Source organism: Oncorhynchus masou, chromosome 25, assembly GCF_036934945.1.
Source record: "Oncorhynchus masou masou isolate Uvic2021 chromosome 25, UVic_Omas_1.1, whole genome shotgun sequence".
In the NCBI taxonomy this organism is placed as follows: Eukaryota; Metazoa; Chordata; class Actinopteri; order Salmoniformes; family Salmonidae; genus Oncorhynchus; species Oncorhynchus masou.
The window spans coordinates 10,381,545-10,397,145 of record NC_088236.1 but is presented as its reverse complement, the minus strand read 5'-3'; the positions used below and the strand labels follow the sequence as shown (position 1 = coordinate 10,397,145).

Below are 15,601 nucleotides of genomic sequence, written 5' to 3'. Positions count from 1 at the left end.
GTGTCTATGTGGAGTCAATATAAAAGTGTGTGTGTGTGTGTGAAGCATGTGTGAGTCCAGTGCAAGAGTCAGTGTGTGTATATGTGTGTATTTACAGTGGAAACTTTAAATACCATCACTTTAGAGGCACTGAAGTACACTACATGCCCAAAAGTATGTGGACATACATACATACATAACATTACATTACATTACATTACATACATACATACATACGGGGGCATAATGCTGGAACAGGAAAGGGCCTCCCCAAACTGTTGCCACAAAGTTGGAAGCACAGAATCATCTAGAATGTCATTTTATGGTGTAGTGTTAACATTTCCCGTCACTGGAAATAAGGGGCCCGAACCATGAAAAACAGCCCCAAACCATTATTTCTCATCCACTAAACTTTACAATTGTTACTATGCATTCGGGCAGGTAGCTTTTCTCCTGGCATCTGCCAAACTCAGATTCGTCCATCAGACTGCCAGATGGTGACGCGTGATTCATCACTCCAGAGACCGCGTTTCCACTGCTCCAGAGTCCAACGGTGGCAAGCTTCACATCACTCCAGCCGACACTTAGCATTGCGCATGGTGATCTTAGGCTTGTATGGAGCTGCTTGGCCTTGGAAATTCATTTCATGAATCTCCCAAACGAACAGTTATTGTGCTGACGTTGCTTCCAGAGGTAGTTTGGAAATCGGTAGTGAGGGTTGCAACCGAGGACATTATTTTAACGCTGTACACGCTTCAGCACTCGGCGGTCCAGTTCTGTGGCCTACCACTTGGTGGCTGAGCCGTTGTTGCTCCAAGACGTTTCTACTTCACAATACCAGAACTTACAGTAGACCGGGGCATCTCGAGCAGGGCACAAATTTGACAAACCGATTATGACGGTGCCACATTGAATGTTACTGAGCTCTTCAGTAAGGTCATTCAACTGCCAATGTTCGTCTATGGAGATTGCATGGCTGTGTGCTTGATTTTACACGCGTGTCAGCAACAGGCCAAATCCACTCATTTGAAGGGGTGTCCAAATACTTTTGTATATATACACAATTTTGGTCCACTGGCGACGAGATCGTAAAATCGCCACAGTTACTAGGGCTGGGAATTACCAGGGACCTCACGATACCATATCACGATACTTGTGCATTGCGATTCTATATATGTATTACGATTTGATACTGCAATTCAATGTTCCAAACATATTGCTCCCCATACGCTGAAAACAAAATTGCTTCATTTAAGAAGATGAGAAACAACTTATGAGCGAAAAATCCTGGTGATTTGGTGCCGGTACAGCTAACTAGCTAAAAGTTACCAAAAAGGATGGTAACGTGGAAACTCCACCCCCCACCCGTCCTACCTGTGTATCCATGTCTCAGGGCTCTTGGGGAACTTGGTGAGGGCCAGTTTTCCCAGGTACAGGTCTCTCTCTGGACTCAGGGCTCCACATTGTAGCAGTTCCTTCCTGCCAGAGCAGACAGAGGAACTATTTAAATGACATTACATCTAAATGCTCCTGATGTGAATCTTATGTTACCGCACTGTAGTTTTGTGTGTGCTATTTGCGTACATTTAACATTTACATTTAAGTCATTTGGCAGACGCTCTTATCCAGAGCGACTTACAAATTGGTGAATTCACCTTATGACATCCAGAGTACTTCTGTTTGTTTTAAGAAACACTGCATAAAAGAAATTCCCAAAAGAATAGATCAATCACACACACACACGCCCCCAAAGATGGTTAGGAGGTCGAAAACAGAAAATTTGTCTCGTTATTTTTTTATATATTTCTTTTTATGACTACATAGACCATGGCAGGGTTGCTGACTGTGGTTACATTCTCTGGACAAGGTCTTGGTTTAAAATACAACAGGCACAGATTAGGTTGCGACCTTGACAGTTGGATACGGCATTTGGTATGACAGAATGATTTCACCCGGGCGTTGTCTTTGAAGGGAGGACCTGTGTCTCAACGATGTTGGGTCACTCTGAACTCAGGGGAACACGCGTCTTAACACCAATCAGCTCAGCTACAGGGCAGTGGAGAGTGTTGGGAGTCAGGTCAATGTGTTAAAAGGAAATGTCATCAACAGAACAACAGGTTAGGAGACACAGATTAAACCTAGTCCGGGTCAGTTAATAATCTCCTTTGAGCCTATTCCAGGACTAAGCTTAATCTGTGTCTGGGAAACTGGTCCACAGAGTCACACACCCTTAAAATACCTCCCTGGAATGGTCTTCAACCCTAGTATTACAACCCAACACTAAATCACCTCGGTGACTAGTGATTAGCTGAATTAGGTGTGTTAGTGCCGAGTTTTAACAAAACCCTGCAGCTCTCTAGGAAGAGGGTTGAATAAGACTGCCGTTATGTTGAGCCACTAACCACTGCATGTGGTTAAAATATGACATTTAGCTCCATCTCCTGGCCAAAACTGGAAGCACAAGTTGCAGGTATGAGGTGTAAGTTCAGTGTGCAAACAGCTGGATTTTAAAACAGCTGCCTCACATCTTGCATCCCCTTGATATAAAATCAACTGCATTTATGAACTTAAGTACTAGCATATAACGACAACTGCCTGAAACAAGAATCAACTACCAAGTCAAACATTGAGGCCAGGCTAGTCTGGTTAAAGAATGTCTACTGTGACAAAATATATGAATCAAATCCAAGTTTATTTGTCACGTGCGCCAAATACAACAGGACCTTACAGTGAAATGCCGAATACAACAGGACCTTACAGTGAAATGCCGAATACAACAGGACCTTATAGTGAAATGCCGAATACAACAGGACCTTACAGTGAAATGCCGAATACAACACGACCTTACAGTGAAATGCCGAATACAACACGACCTTATAGTGAAATGCCGAATACAACAGGACCTTACAGTGAAATGCCGAATACAACAGGACCTTACAGTGAAATGCCGAATACAACAGGACCTTATAGTGAAATGCCAAATACAACAGGACCATACAGTGAAATGCTTACTTACAGGCTCTAACCAATGATGCGGCAATATACAGACACCTGTTAGTCTGGCTGATTGAGGTAGTATGTACATGTAGGTATCGTTAAAGTGACTATGTATGTATGATGAAGAGAGAGTAGCAGTAGCGTAAAAGAGGGGTTGGCGGGTGGTGGGACACAATGCAGATAGCCCGGTTAGCCAATGTGCGGGAGCACTGGTTGGTCGGGCCAATTTAGATAGTATGTACATTAATGTATAGTTAAAGTGACTATGCATATAAGATAAACAGAGAGTAGCAGCAGTGTAAAAGAGGGGTTGGGGACACACACAATGCAAATAGACCGGGTAACCATTTGGTTACCTGTTCAAGGACTCTTATGGTTTGGGGGTAAAAACTGTTGAGAAGCCTTTTTGTCCTATACTTGGCACTCCGGTACCGCTTGCCATGCGGTAGTAGAGAGAACAGTCTATGACTGGGGTGGCTGGGGTCTTTGACAATTTTCAGGGCCTTCCTCTGACACCGCCTGGTGTAGAGGTCCTGGATGGCAGGCAGCTTGGCCCCAGTGATGTACTGGGCCGTATGCACTACCCTCTGTGGTGCCTTGCTGTCGGAGGCCGAGCAGTTGCCATACCAGGAAGTGATGCAACCGGTCAGGATGCTCTCGATGTTGCCAAATCTTTTGAGTTTCCCGAGGGGGAATAGGCTTTGTTGTGCCCTCTTCACGACTGTCTTGGTGTGTTTGGACCAATCTAGTTTGTTGGTGTGGACACCAAGGAATTTGAAGCTCTCAAACTGCTCCACTACAGCCCCTTCGATGAGAATGGGGACGTGCTCGGTGCTCCTTTTCCACAATCATCTCCTTAGTCTTGGTTACGTTGAAGTAAGTTGTTATTCTGGCACCACCCAGCCAGGTCTCGGAGCAGCTAGCAAGAGTATAGGCAACCAGAGACCTACAGCAGGGAAGAGAGAGGCCCGACTAGACTCTGAAGATGATGGGCCTGCTCGCCCGCCCTGGACGGTTCTGTGGACAACTACAAATACATGTTTGGTTAGATGTGTGTTAGAGGTGTTTGGTTAGACTGTAAACTCTCCTTCCAGACTCACATTAATCATCTCCAATCCAAAATTAATTATAGAATTGGCTTCCAATTTCACAACAACTCATGCTGCCAAAAATACCCTCGTAAAACTGACTATCCTACCGATCCTTGATTTCGGCAATGTAATTTACAAAATAGCCTCCAACACTCTACTCAGCAAATTGGATGTAGTCTATCACAGTGCCATCGGTTTTGTGACCAATGCCCCATATACTACCCACCACTGCGACCTATATGCTCTTGTTGGCTGGCCCTCGCTTCATATTAGTCACCAAACCCACTGGCTCATGGTCATCTATAAGTCTTTGCTAGGTAAAGCCCTGCCTTATCTCAACTTACTGGTCACCATAGCAGCACCCACCCATAGCACGCGATCCAGCAGGTATATTTCACCGGCCAATTCCTCCTTTGGATGCCTTTCCTTCCAGTTCCTCTGCTGCCAATGACTGGAACTAATTACAAAAACCACTGAAGCTGGAGACTCATATCTCCCTCTCTAACTTTAAGCATCAGCTGTCAGAGCAGCTCACAGATGACTGCACCTGTACATAGCCCATCTGTAAATAGACCATCCAACTACCTCATCCCCATACTGTAAAACATGTTTTTGCTCCTTTGCCCCCCAGTATCTCTACTTGCACATTCATCTTCTATCACTACATCTGTCACTCCAGTGTTGAATTGCTAAATTGCAATTATTTCGCCACTATGGCCTATTTATTGCCTTACCTCCCTTATCTTACCACATTTGCACACACTGTAAATATACTTTTCTATTGTGTTATTGACTGTATGTTTGTTTATCCCATGTGTAACTCTGTGTTGTTTTTTGTGTCGCACTGCTTTGCATTTATCTTGGCCAGGTCGCAGTTGTAATTGAGAACTTGTTCAACTGGCCGACCGGGTTAAATAATGGTGAAATAAAAAAAGTTCCTGACTGTACACACAATGGACAGTAGTAAGACTTTAGAAAGGTAAATGATTTACATGATATTCTGAGTTGAGTAGATTCAAGCAAAACTCGGATTTGCGGGCCTCCCGGGTGGCGCAGTGGTCTAAGGCACTGCATCGCAGTGCTAGCTGTGCCACCAGAGACTCAGTGGTCTAAGGCACTGCATAGCAGTGCTAGCTGTGCCACCAGAGACTCAGTGGTCTAAGGCACTGCATAGCAGTGCTAGCTGTGCCACCAGAGACTCTGGGTTCGAGCCCAGGCTCTGTCGCGACCGGGAGGTCCATGGGGCGACGCACAATTGGCCTAATGTTGTCTGGGTTAGGGAGGGCTTGGCCGATAGGGATATCCTTGTCTCATCACGCACTAGCGACTCCTGTGGCAGGCCGAGCGCAGTGTGCGCTATCCAAGGTTGCCAGGTGCACGGTGTTTCCTCCGACACATTGGTGCGGCTGGCTCCCTGGTTGGATGCGCGCTGTGTTAAGAAGCAGTGCGGCTTGGTTGGGTTGTGTATCGGAGGACGCATGGCTCTCGACCTTCATCTCTCCCGAGCCCGTACGGGAGTTGTAGCGATGAGACAAGACTAACTACTAACAATTGGATACCATGAAATTAGTGAGAAAAAGGGGGTAAAAAGTCCAAATTAAACTCTGAGTTAAACACATTTATCTTAACTCTGAATCAGGCCCGAACTAACAGACTATAGCTCCAGCATTTATGATGGGAGCTCCAGCATTTAAAGGCTTGTGTGGGGTATGAGAACAATGTGAAATAAGAAAATAAAATCCTGAGAGGATAATCAAATATATCATTTACATGGAGTAACTCAGAGTTCACCCTGTCCAGATACAAGTTACCACAGAGATCATACATCCATATAGAGAGCATCAGTTATCCTCAGAGGACCAGTTACCACAGAGATCATACATCCATATAGACAGCATCAGTTATCCTCTGAGGACAAGTTACCACAGAGATCATACATCCATATAGACAGCATCAGAGTTATCCTGAAGACAAGTTACCACAGAGATCATACATCCATATAGGCAGCATCAGTTATCCTCTGAGGACAAGTTACCACAGAGATCATACATCCATATAGGCAGCATCAGTTATCCTCAGAGGACAAGTTACCACAGAGATCATACATCCATATAGACAGCATCAGAGTTATCCTGAAGACAAGTTACCACAGAGATCATACATCCATATAGGCAGCATCAGTTATCCTCTGAGGACAAGTTACCACAGAGATCATACATCCATATAGGCAGCATCAGTTATCCTCAGAGGACCAGTTACCACAGAGATCATACATCCATATAGACAGCATCAGTTATCCTCAGAGGACCAGTTACCACAGAGATCATACATCCATATAGACAGCATCAGTTATCCTCAGAGGACAAGTTACCACAGAGATCATACATCCATATAGAGAGCATCAGTTATCCTCAGAGGACAAGTTACCACAGAGATCATACATCCATATAGACAGCATCAGTTATCCTCAGAGGACAAGTTACCACAGAGATCATACATCCATATAGACAGCATCAGTTATCCTCAGAGGACAAGTTACCACAGAGATCATACATCCATATAGACAGCATCAGAGTTATACTGAGGACAAGTTACCACAGAGATCATACATCCATATAGACAGCATCAGTTATCCTCAGAGGACAAGTTACCACAGAGATCATACATCCATATAGACAGCATCAGTGATCCTCAGAGGACAAGTTTCAGACACAGATACTATAGTATTATTCTGTCACAATAGTCATCTGGATTAGAGGTCAACCGACTGATTTTTCAACGCCGATACCGATTATTGTAGGACCAAAAAAAAAGCAGATGCCGATTAATCGGCCAATCTATAAAAAAAGTATTTGTAATAATGACAATTACAACAATACTGAATGAACACTTATTTTAACTTAATATTATACATCAATAAAATCAATTTAGCCTCAAATAAAATGAAACTTGTTCAATTTGGTTTAAATAATGCAAAAACAAAGTGTTGGAGAAGAAAGTAAAAGTGCAATATGTGCCATGGAAGAAAGCTAACGTTTAAGTTCCTTGCTCAGAACACGAAAACATGTCAAAGCTGGTGGTTCCTTTCAACAGGAGTCTCCAATATTCCTAGGTAAGAAGTTTTAGGTTGTTGTTATTATAGGAATTATAGGACAATTTCTCTCTATACGATTTGTATCTCATACACCTTTGACTATTGGATGTTCTTATAGGGACTTTAGTATTGCCAGTGTAACAGTATAGCTTCCGTCCCTCTCCTCGCCCCTACCTGGGCTCGAACCAGGAACACATCAACAACAGCCACCCTCGAAGCAGTGTCAGCAAAATATACAGGTTTAAAAATATATACTTCTGTGTATTGATTTTAAGAAAGGCATTGATGTTTATGGTTAGGTACAGTCGTGCAACGATTGTGCTTTTTTCGCAAATGCGCTTTTGTTAAATCATCCCTCATCATCCCTGGCGAAGTTGGCTGTCTTTGTTAGGAAGAAATAGTCTTCACAGAGTTCGCAATGAGCCAGGTTAGCAGGCAATATTAACTAAATATGCAGGTTTAAAAATATATACTTCTGTGTATTGATTTTAAGAAAGGCATTGGTGTTTATGGTTAGGTACACATTGGAGCAACGACAGTCCCTTTTCGCGAATACGCACCGCATCGATTATATGCAACGCAGGACACGCTAGAGAAACTAGTAATATCCTCAACCATGTGTAGTTAACTAGTGATTATGATTGATTGATTGTTTTTTATAAGACAAGTTTAATGCTAGCTAGAAATTTACCTTGGCTACTACTGCATTCGCATAACAGGCAGTCTCCTCGTGGAGTGCAATGTAATCAGGTGGTTAGAGCGTTGGTCGAGTTAACTGTAAGGTTGCGAGATTGAATCCCCGAGCTGACAAGGTAAAACTCAGTCGTTCTGCCCCTGAACAAGGCAGTTAACCCACTGTTCCTAGGCCCTCATTGAAAATAAGAATGTGTTCTTAACGGACTTGTCTAGTTAAAGGTGTAAAAAAATATAAAAAATTGTCCAAGTCGGTGTCCAAAAATACCGATTTCCGATTGTTATGAAAACTTTCCATTCCGATGAATCGGTCGACCTCGAGTCTGGATACTGTAACAGAGAGACATTTTGTCCCCTCAGAGGGGGAAGGGCGTACTGACCCTAAGGCATCGTCTTGGCAGTTATTTCAAAACGTATATGTTCATTATAATTTTGACATACTTAATATCTAGTTTTACATGTTGAAGAGTGGCCTGGAGTGTTTTTTAGCCCCAAATAATAAATCACATCCACACACAAAAAATAATAATATCAAACCTCCCGCGGACAATATGTTGCCCACCCCTGGCCAATGGGGAGTGAGGATTGAGTGGGGTCTATTTAGAGTGCTTATTATTGTGCCTTCAATGTGGTCACAACGTATACAGATCAGAATGGTGTGAGCCGGAGTTCTTACCTGACATTCCAAGCAGTGGTGAAGTCTGGGTTGAGCAGCAGCAGAGTGCAGGTGATGTCTACCAGAGCTTGAAGAGGGAGAGACAGGGCAGTATATCAACTGATTATTTTCAGTAAAAGTAAAGTAATTTATAATGCCCATTTTGTTAGGTACAATATATTGTCTGTCCAAAATGGTAACGAAAGGATTTTGCCACATCCCCAAAAAGCTCATTTATACGAAGTAGACTGAGTTCATCCTTCCTCTAGAAACCAACATGTTTTAGGCCAGAAATGTGTTTGAATACTCATACTAACCGTACTATTTGTGGGGTAAATTGAGTATATAGTATTGCTTATAGGTTATAGTGTTGGTAGGCCAAATGTTCCCGGATGTCGTACTACATTCGCCAAAATACGAAGAAAACAAGCAGAGGACACTATTTTCATGCTTTTAGGACACATAATGCAATTCTTCGGAAAATGGCTGTGGATTCACATCATTTTCAGATTTGAAGAAAATTGTGTTAAATATGCAGCCGAAGTCCAACGAGAGCCCCTACAAATTCATTGCTTTAACTAATTATGACAAATATTAAGAAAACGTTGAGCAATGTAATAAAGTAATTACTTTTCAAATAAGTTACCTTACACTTTCTGTTGGCTGACAATTTGTTAGCAAAGCTATCTTTACGAACCACAGAGCATTAGAGCAGTATGTACCAGTATGTTAGCTAGCTACCTCACGTTATTTGGCTACTAATACATCGAACTTGCCAATATATTAACTATAGGCTAACTACCCAACATTTATTTACTTGATTATTTCTGTTATTCTTAGCTAAGTGGTATAGTCGTTGGGCGTTCTCAATGGACATTCGGGTGCTTTTGTAAATTCGCTCTGGCTGTCTGACTTGCCTAGTTAAATAAAGTGTACCAGAGCACAGAATAACTGATGAATTTACGAAGGCACAACACCCGTTGAATACGGCCGGTGTCAGTAAACGTCGGCAAAAAGTGTAATTAAATTGTTGCCAGCAGCAGTTACAGTCACCACGTTATGGATAACATGAAAACAGCCTAACCAGCTCTGCTAGGGCAGATAAAATGGTCAGAGTGGGGTGTTCTCTAATTTGTCTGGAAGTAGCTAGTAAGTTAGCCAGTTAGCTTGGGTGCCGTTGTGAGGTCAAAACGTTGGAATCAACCCTACTCCTCGGCTAGAGCATCCAGTTTGCACCCTGGACGCTCCCAAAGCGAAACACTATGAATTTACTAACGGACAATCTGACAACACTCTGAATTGACGAACGCCCAGAGTGCACTCTGGCACTCCAGATTGAATTTAAGAACACACCCGAAGTCGTAAAATGTCTAGCTAGTAATTTGTTACGCTAACAAGCTAGCAAGAGGTTGCAAAGCAACAGCATCAACTTCCGGTAGACCGGCAAAGCGCTAGTACTCTCAACTGAAAGGATACCGTTTGTTTACAGTATACTAAATTGAACAAATAGTATGTAGTATATATTCATTAAGTATGTGGTATACAGTATGTTAGTATGGGTATTCAAACACAGCTCAGGACTTCAGAGTACAGTAAGCCTTGCAATCTACAGTTGAGGAGTCTCCAAGCCAGCAGCTGTACAAAAGGTTACTTCCCCTGTCCTAAAAGCAGCAGCTATGAAAACGTGTTGATGCCATCACCAACCGTTGAGCCCTTGAGCAAGGAACTTAACCTCAAACTGTTCCAGAGGGTCTCCCGAGAGGTGCAGTGGTCTAAGGCACTGCATCGCAGTGCTAGCTGTGCCACTAGAGATCCTGGTTCGAGTCACAGCCGGCCGTGACCGGGAGACCCATGGGGCGGCGCACAATTGTCCCAGCGTCGTCCTGGTTAGGGTTTGTCCGGCCGGGATGTCCTTGTCCCATCACGCTCCAGTGACTCCTGTGGCAAGCCGGGTGCATGCACGCTGACACGGTCACTAGGTGTACGGTGTTTCCTCCGACACATTGGTGTGGCTGCCTTCCGGGTTAAGCATGCATTGTGTCAAGAAGAAGCAGGGTCGTATTTTGGAGGACGCACGGCTCTCGACTTTCGCCTCTCCCGAGTCCGTACGGGTGTTGCAGCGATGAGACAAGACTAACTACCAATTAGATACCACAAAATTGGGGAGAAAAAATGGAAAAAATAAATAAAAATAATCACTGAAAAACTGTCCCAGAGGGTAGAGCTGCACCATGCCTGACCTGTGCTTCCCACCCCTCGGGGGAAATGTGTGTGTATCTCGGGGTGTTGGACTAAAATAAAAAAGCCATTTCTGAGGACAGGAAACTGGACAATAAAGTTCTTACCTTCCCTGTCCAGCCACTGTTTGCGTTGCCTGTAGAGCAGTAGCTTGTTGTGGACGTAGGGTAGCAGGTATTTGACACACCAGCTCTCCACCCCCAGCTTGTTCTCTACCAGCACGATGGGGCTGCGGTTATACCTGACCTCTGGACACGGGATCAGACCTATCTCATCACTGAGGGAGGGAGGGAGAAAGGTGAGTGAAAACCCGCATGCTAATTGTTCTAACACTACAAGGGCACAACACTCCACTCTCGTTGGGATAGGCAGACAACAAAAGTTTTCAGGGATACAGTATTTCACCGTAACTTCCGTTTCCCCTGAAAAACTGGATGTGAGGGGACTCTGCTCAGGCATCGTTTTACGACTGCAACATTAAGTTAGACAGACGCACAGTAATAACAACACACACTAATGAGGGCTTTATTGACCGTCTGGTGTAGGGTTGTATTTTGCCCAAATGGGTCTCTCGTTGAAAGAGCTTTTATATGCACAACTAACACTGGTCTGGACGGGAGAGAAGCCTTGTCGAGAGCAACCTCGTTCGCACACATGCATCTCCAGAGAGTCTACGCCGTGAGCACACAGCAAAACTGCAGCACGCACACACAGAGTCCCTTTTGCATTAGGGTCATGTATACTAGAGGTCGACCGATTAATCGGAATGGCCGATCAATTACGGCCGATTTCAAGTTTTCAAAACAATCGGAAATCGGTCATTTTGGACGGCAATTTTTTTTACACCTTTATTTAACTAGGCAAGTCAGTTAAGAACACATTCTTATTTTCAATGACGGCCAAGGAACGGTGGGTTAACTGCCTTGTTCAGGGGCAGAACGACAGATTTTTACCTTGTCAGCTCGGGGATTCAATCTTGCAACCTTAGGGTTAACTAGTCCAACACTAACCACCTGCCTCACGAGGAGCCCGCCTGTTACTCGAATGCAGTAAGAAGCCAAGGTAAGTTGCTAGCTAGCATTAAACTTAATCAGAATCACTAGTTATAACTACACATGGTTGATGATATTACTAGTTTATCTAGCGTGTCCTGCGTTGCATATAATCGATGCAGTGCTCATTCGCGAAAAAGGACTGTCGTTGCTCCAACGTGTACCTAACCATAAACACCAATGCCTTTCTTAAAATCAATACACAGAAGTATATATTTTTAAACCTGCATATTTAGCTAAAAGAAATCCAGATTAGCAGGCAATATTAACCAGGTGAAATTGTGTCACTTCTCTAGTGTTCATTGCACGCAGAGTCAGGGTATATGCAACAGTTTGGGCCGCCTGGCTCATTGCGAACCAATTTGCCAGAATTTTACGTAATTATGACATAACATTGAAGGTCGTGCAATGTAACAGGAATATTTCGATTTATTGATGCCACCCGTTAGATAAAATACGGAACAGTTCCGTATTTCACTGAAATAAACGTTTTGTTTTCGAGATAGTTTCCGGATTCGACCATATTAATGACCAAAGGCTCGTATTTCTGTGGGTTATGTTATAATTAAGGCTATGATTTGATAGAGCAGTCTGACTGAGCGATGGTAGGCACCAGCAGGCACATATGCATTCATTCAAACAGCACTTTCGTGCATTTTGCCAGCAGAGCTGCTGTTTATGACTTCAAGCCTATCAACTCCCGAGATGAGGCTGGTGTAGCGATGTGATGTGAAATGGCTAGCTAGTTACCAGGGTGCGCGCTAATAGCGTTTCAAACCCCACTCGCTCTGAGACTTGGAGTAGTTGTTCCCCTTGCTCTGCATGGGTAACGCTGCTTCGAGGGTGGCTGTTGTCGTTGTGTTCCTGGTTCGAGTGAAGAGAGATACGGAAGCTTTACTGTTACACTGGCAATACTAAAGTACCTATAAGAACATCCAAAGGTATATGAAATACAAATGGTATAGAGAGAAATAGTCCTATAATTCCTATAATAACAACAACCTAAAACTTCTTATCTGGGAATAGTGAAGACTCATGTTCTGAGCAAGGAACTTAAACGTTAGCTTTCTTACATGGCACATATTGCACTTTCACTTTCTTCTCCAAACACTTTGTTTCTGCATTATTTAAACCAAATTGAACATGTTTCATTATTTATGAGGCTAAATTGATTTTATTGATGTATTATATTAAGTTAAAATAAGTGCTCATTCAGTATTGTTGTAATTGTCATTATTACAAAAAAAATTATATATATATTATATATATATAATTTTTGTAATTGGCTGATTAATTGGTATCGGCTTTTTTTGTCCTCCAATAATCGGTATTGAAAAATCATAATCGGTCGACCTGTAATGTATAGTACGCAAAATGTCACAAGTAGAACTGAAGTGATTTCTAATTCTATATGCTAGAGAGGAATGTTCTCCACAACTATATCTGAATGTTCCACAATGTTGTTATGCTGAACACAGCCCAGCTCTGGCACAGGCAGAGAAGGACACAGAACAAGGGTGGAATTTTAACTTTTGAGGGTGTGTGTGCGTAGTCTAGCTATGCATCAACATGAGTCAGGTGAATGGTATCAAACACAGACAGTCTCAAAGCACTGCACTCAGTGCAGCTGAGCACAGCCCAGGTCACTTCCAATAACACCAGAGGGTTGGAGAAGCCTATGCAACATTATACACACTAACACTACAAATCAAGCTTAGATGTTGTTTTTTTGTCTCTTATCATATAAAGTAGAAATGTAGGTTATCAATAAGAAAAGTTCAGGCATAGTCTGACATCGTTCTACTTTTGATAATAGTAATAATAATTATTTTGTGGGTGCTATGGTACTTGACATTTGTTCTATTTCATGTATCAGTGTGTATCAATAAACATGTGATGATTGGAAATGTGTTTTTTTTTGCATATCCCAACTCTCCCTGAGACACTCTTGGAGAGTGGCAGACCTGGCTCTCAAGAGAAGACAAACTAGGTGCACACTGCCCACAAAATATAGTGGAAACTGAGCTGCACTTCCTAACCTCCTGCCAAATGCATGAGCATATTAGAGACACATTTCCCTCAGATTACTGACCTACAAAGAATTTGAAAAACAAACCCAATGTTGATAAAACTCCCATATTTATTTGGTGAAATACCACAGTGTGCCATCACAGCAGCAATATTTGTGATCCGTTGCCACAAAAGGGCAACCAATGAAGAACAAACACCATTGTTTATTTATATTACAATGACGACCTACCCGAACACGGGTCTGAGTGACGCCTCTAGCACGGAGATGCAGTGCCTTAGACCGCTGTGCCACTTTGGAACTTATTGTAAATACAAACCAGATTTATTTATGTACTTTAATTATTTGCACATCGCTACAACACTGTATATAGATATAATATGACATCTGAAATGTCTTTATTCTATTGTAACTGTTCAATTTGATTGTGTATCGATTTTACTTGCTTTGGCAATGTTAACATATGTTTCCCATTCAAATAAAGCACCTTGAATTGAAAAGCGTCACAGCCAGGGTCTGGATAAACTAATTGAACTGTATCAAATGAAAAGTTATTTTCCCCCATTTCGTTGTGCGGCATACAGCATTCTCTCTCTTTCTTTTAAATATGTGTATAGGCTTGTTTATAATGAGCTCTGAGCGGACTGTCAAAACAAACACAAACGAAAGAAAAGGTCTGGGATGTTCAGCATTAAAGTAAAAGCATCCACACCCTGTTCTTAAATGAGAATGTAGGCCAGTTCTAATTTAGAACACTCACTCAAGGACGCTTCTACACAGAAGCTAGTTACATTCCAGTTCTATTCTGCATTCTACACTCTACATCTGGGTTCCCCAACTGGTGGCCAGCAGGTGATTTTATTGTCCGCCAAGTTTTCTGCGCAAAGAAAATAAAAAATACATGTTACTATTTAAAAATAAAAAAAAATAAAAAAACATTGTTGGACATAAGACTAAAAACACCACGACATCAGCTCCAAGTGATTTTGATTCTGGAAATATGTTCCCAACAGAACTGAGGAAACACTGACAAAGCTACCCTGCTATGACATGGCATGTTAGAGTCGCAAGCCGAGGAAGGTGTGACTCTTCCAACAATATTTGGCTGACTGGTTAAGTTACTTGTATGTGGTGAAAAGCACTTTCTGATCACATGATTTGTGCATACCATTCCAGAAATAGGAACAACAACAAGGCTGTGTTATCCGTTTCTGCTAATCAAGCTAGATAGCTATGGCCAATCGCCTAGCTAACATTATTTGGCTAACGAATAGCTACTGTAGATAGCTAACTAGGTAAATGGCAAACAAATTCAGCAGCAAAGTCAAATATATTTCCTCAGCGATTTGTGGCTCAATGTAAGCAAAGACACTCGCTATCTACCTTGCTATTTTTGCAAGCCTATACTGCCCTGGCTAGCCTTTTATCCTGCTAGCTAGTTAACGGTTGCTGACCAACAATCTGTGATGACTAACGTTAGCTAGCTAGCTTGCTAATGTAATGATATAGCTTGTTAACACACCACGCAATGATTCATTTGATGTTACAGTGTAGCTAGCTTATCTTCGATAAAGTGGATATACGTACATATTGGGGTTTCTCTTGAAGGCGTTATTGATATCTTTTACAACTCTCTGAACCAATACCTCCACCTCATTCTCCGTCTCTGCCATTTTTGTACACTGATGACGTCAACGGATTATCTCAAATTCATCCGGGTCATTAAAAATGAACACACTTGGCTAGGCAAAGTGCGCATGTATAAAACAGGTT

The 15,601-nt window shown here is 42.5% G+C and overlaps 1 protein-coding gene across 2 annotated transcripts in view; it reads right to left on the bottom strand.

Moving 5' to 3' along the window:
* The window catches only part of LOC135513765 (protein prenyltransferase alpha subunit repeat-containing protein 1-like), a 29,914-nt gene extending 14,401 nt beyond the window's left edge, over positions 1–15,513 (bottom strand). The window contains exons 1-4 of one of the 2 annotated variants that reach the window (XM_064936679.1): positions 15,416–15,513; positions 10,855–11,024; positions 8,531–8,597; positions 1,354–1,458 (exon numbers count right to left, since the gene is read on the bottom strand). In XM_064936679.1, coding sequence (XP_064792751.1) covers positions 1,354–1,458; positions 8,531–8,597; positions 10,855–11,024; positions 15,416–15,501 — 428 coding nt within the window. In that variant the 5' untranslated portion in view covers positions 15,502–15,513. The remainder of the gene's footprint in view (positions 1–1,353; positions 1,459–8,530; positions 8,598–10,854; positions 11,025–15,415) is intronic. The other variant, XM_064936680.1, reaches the window with a different exon arrangement.
* Between the last annotated feature and the right edge of the window lie 88 nt (positions 15,514–15,601).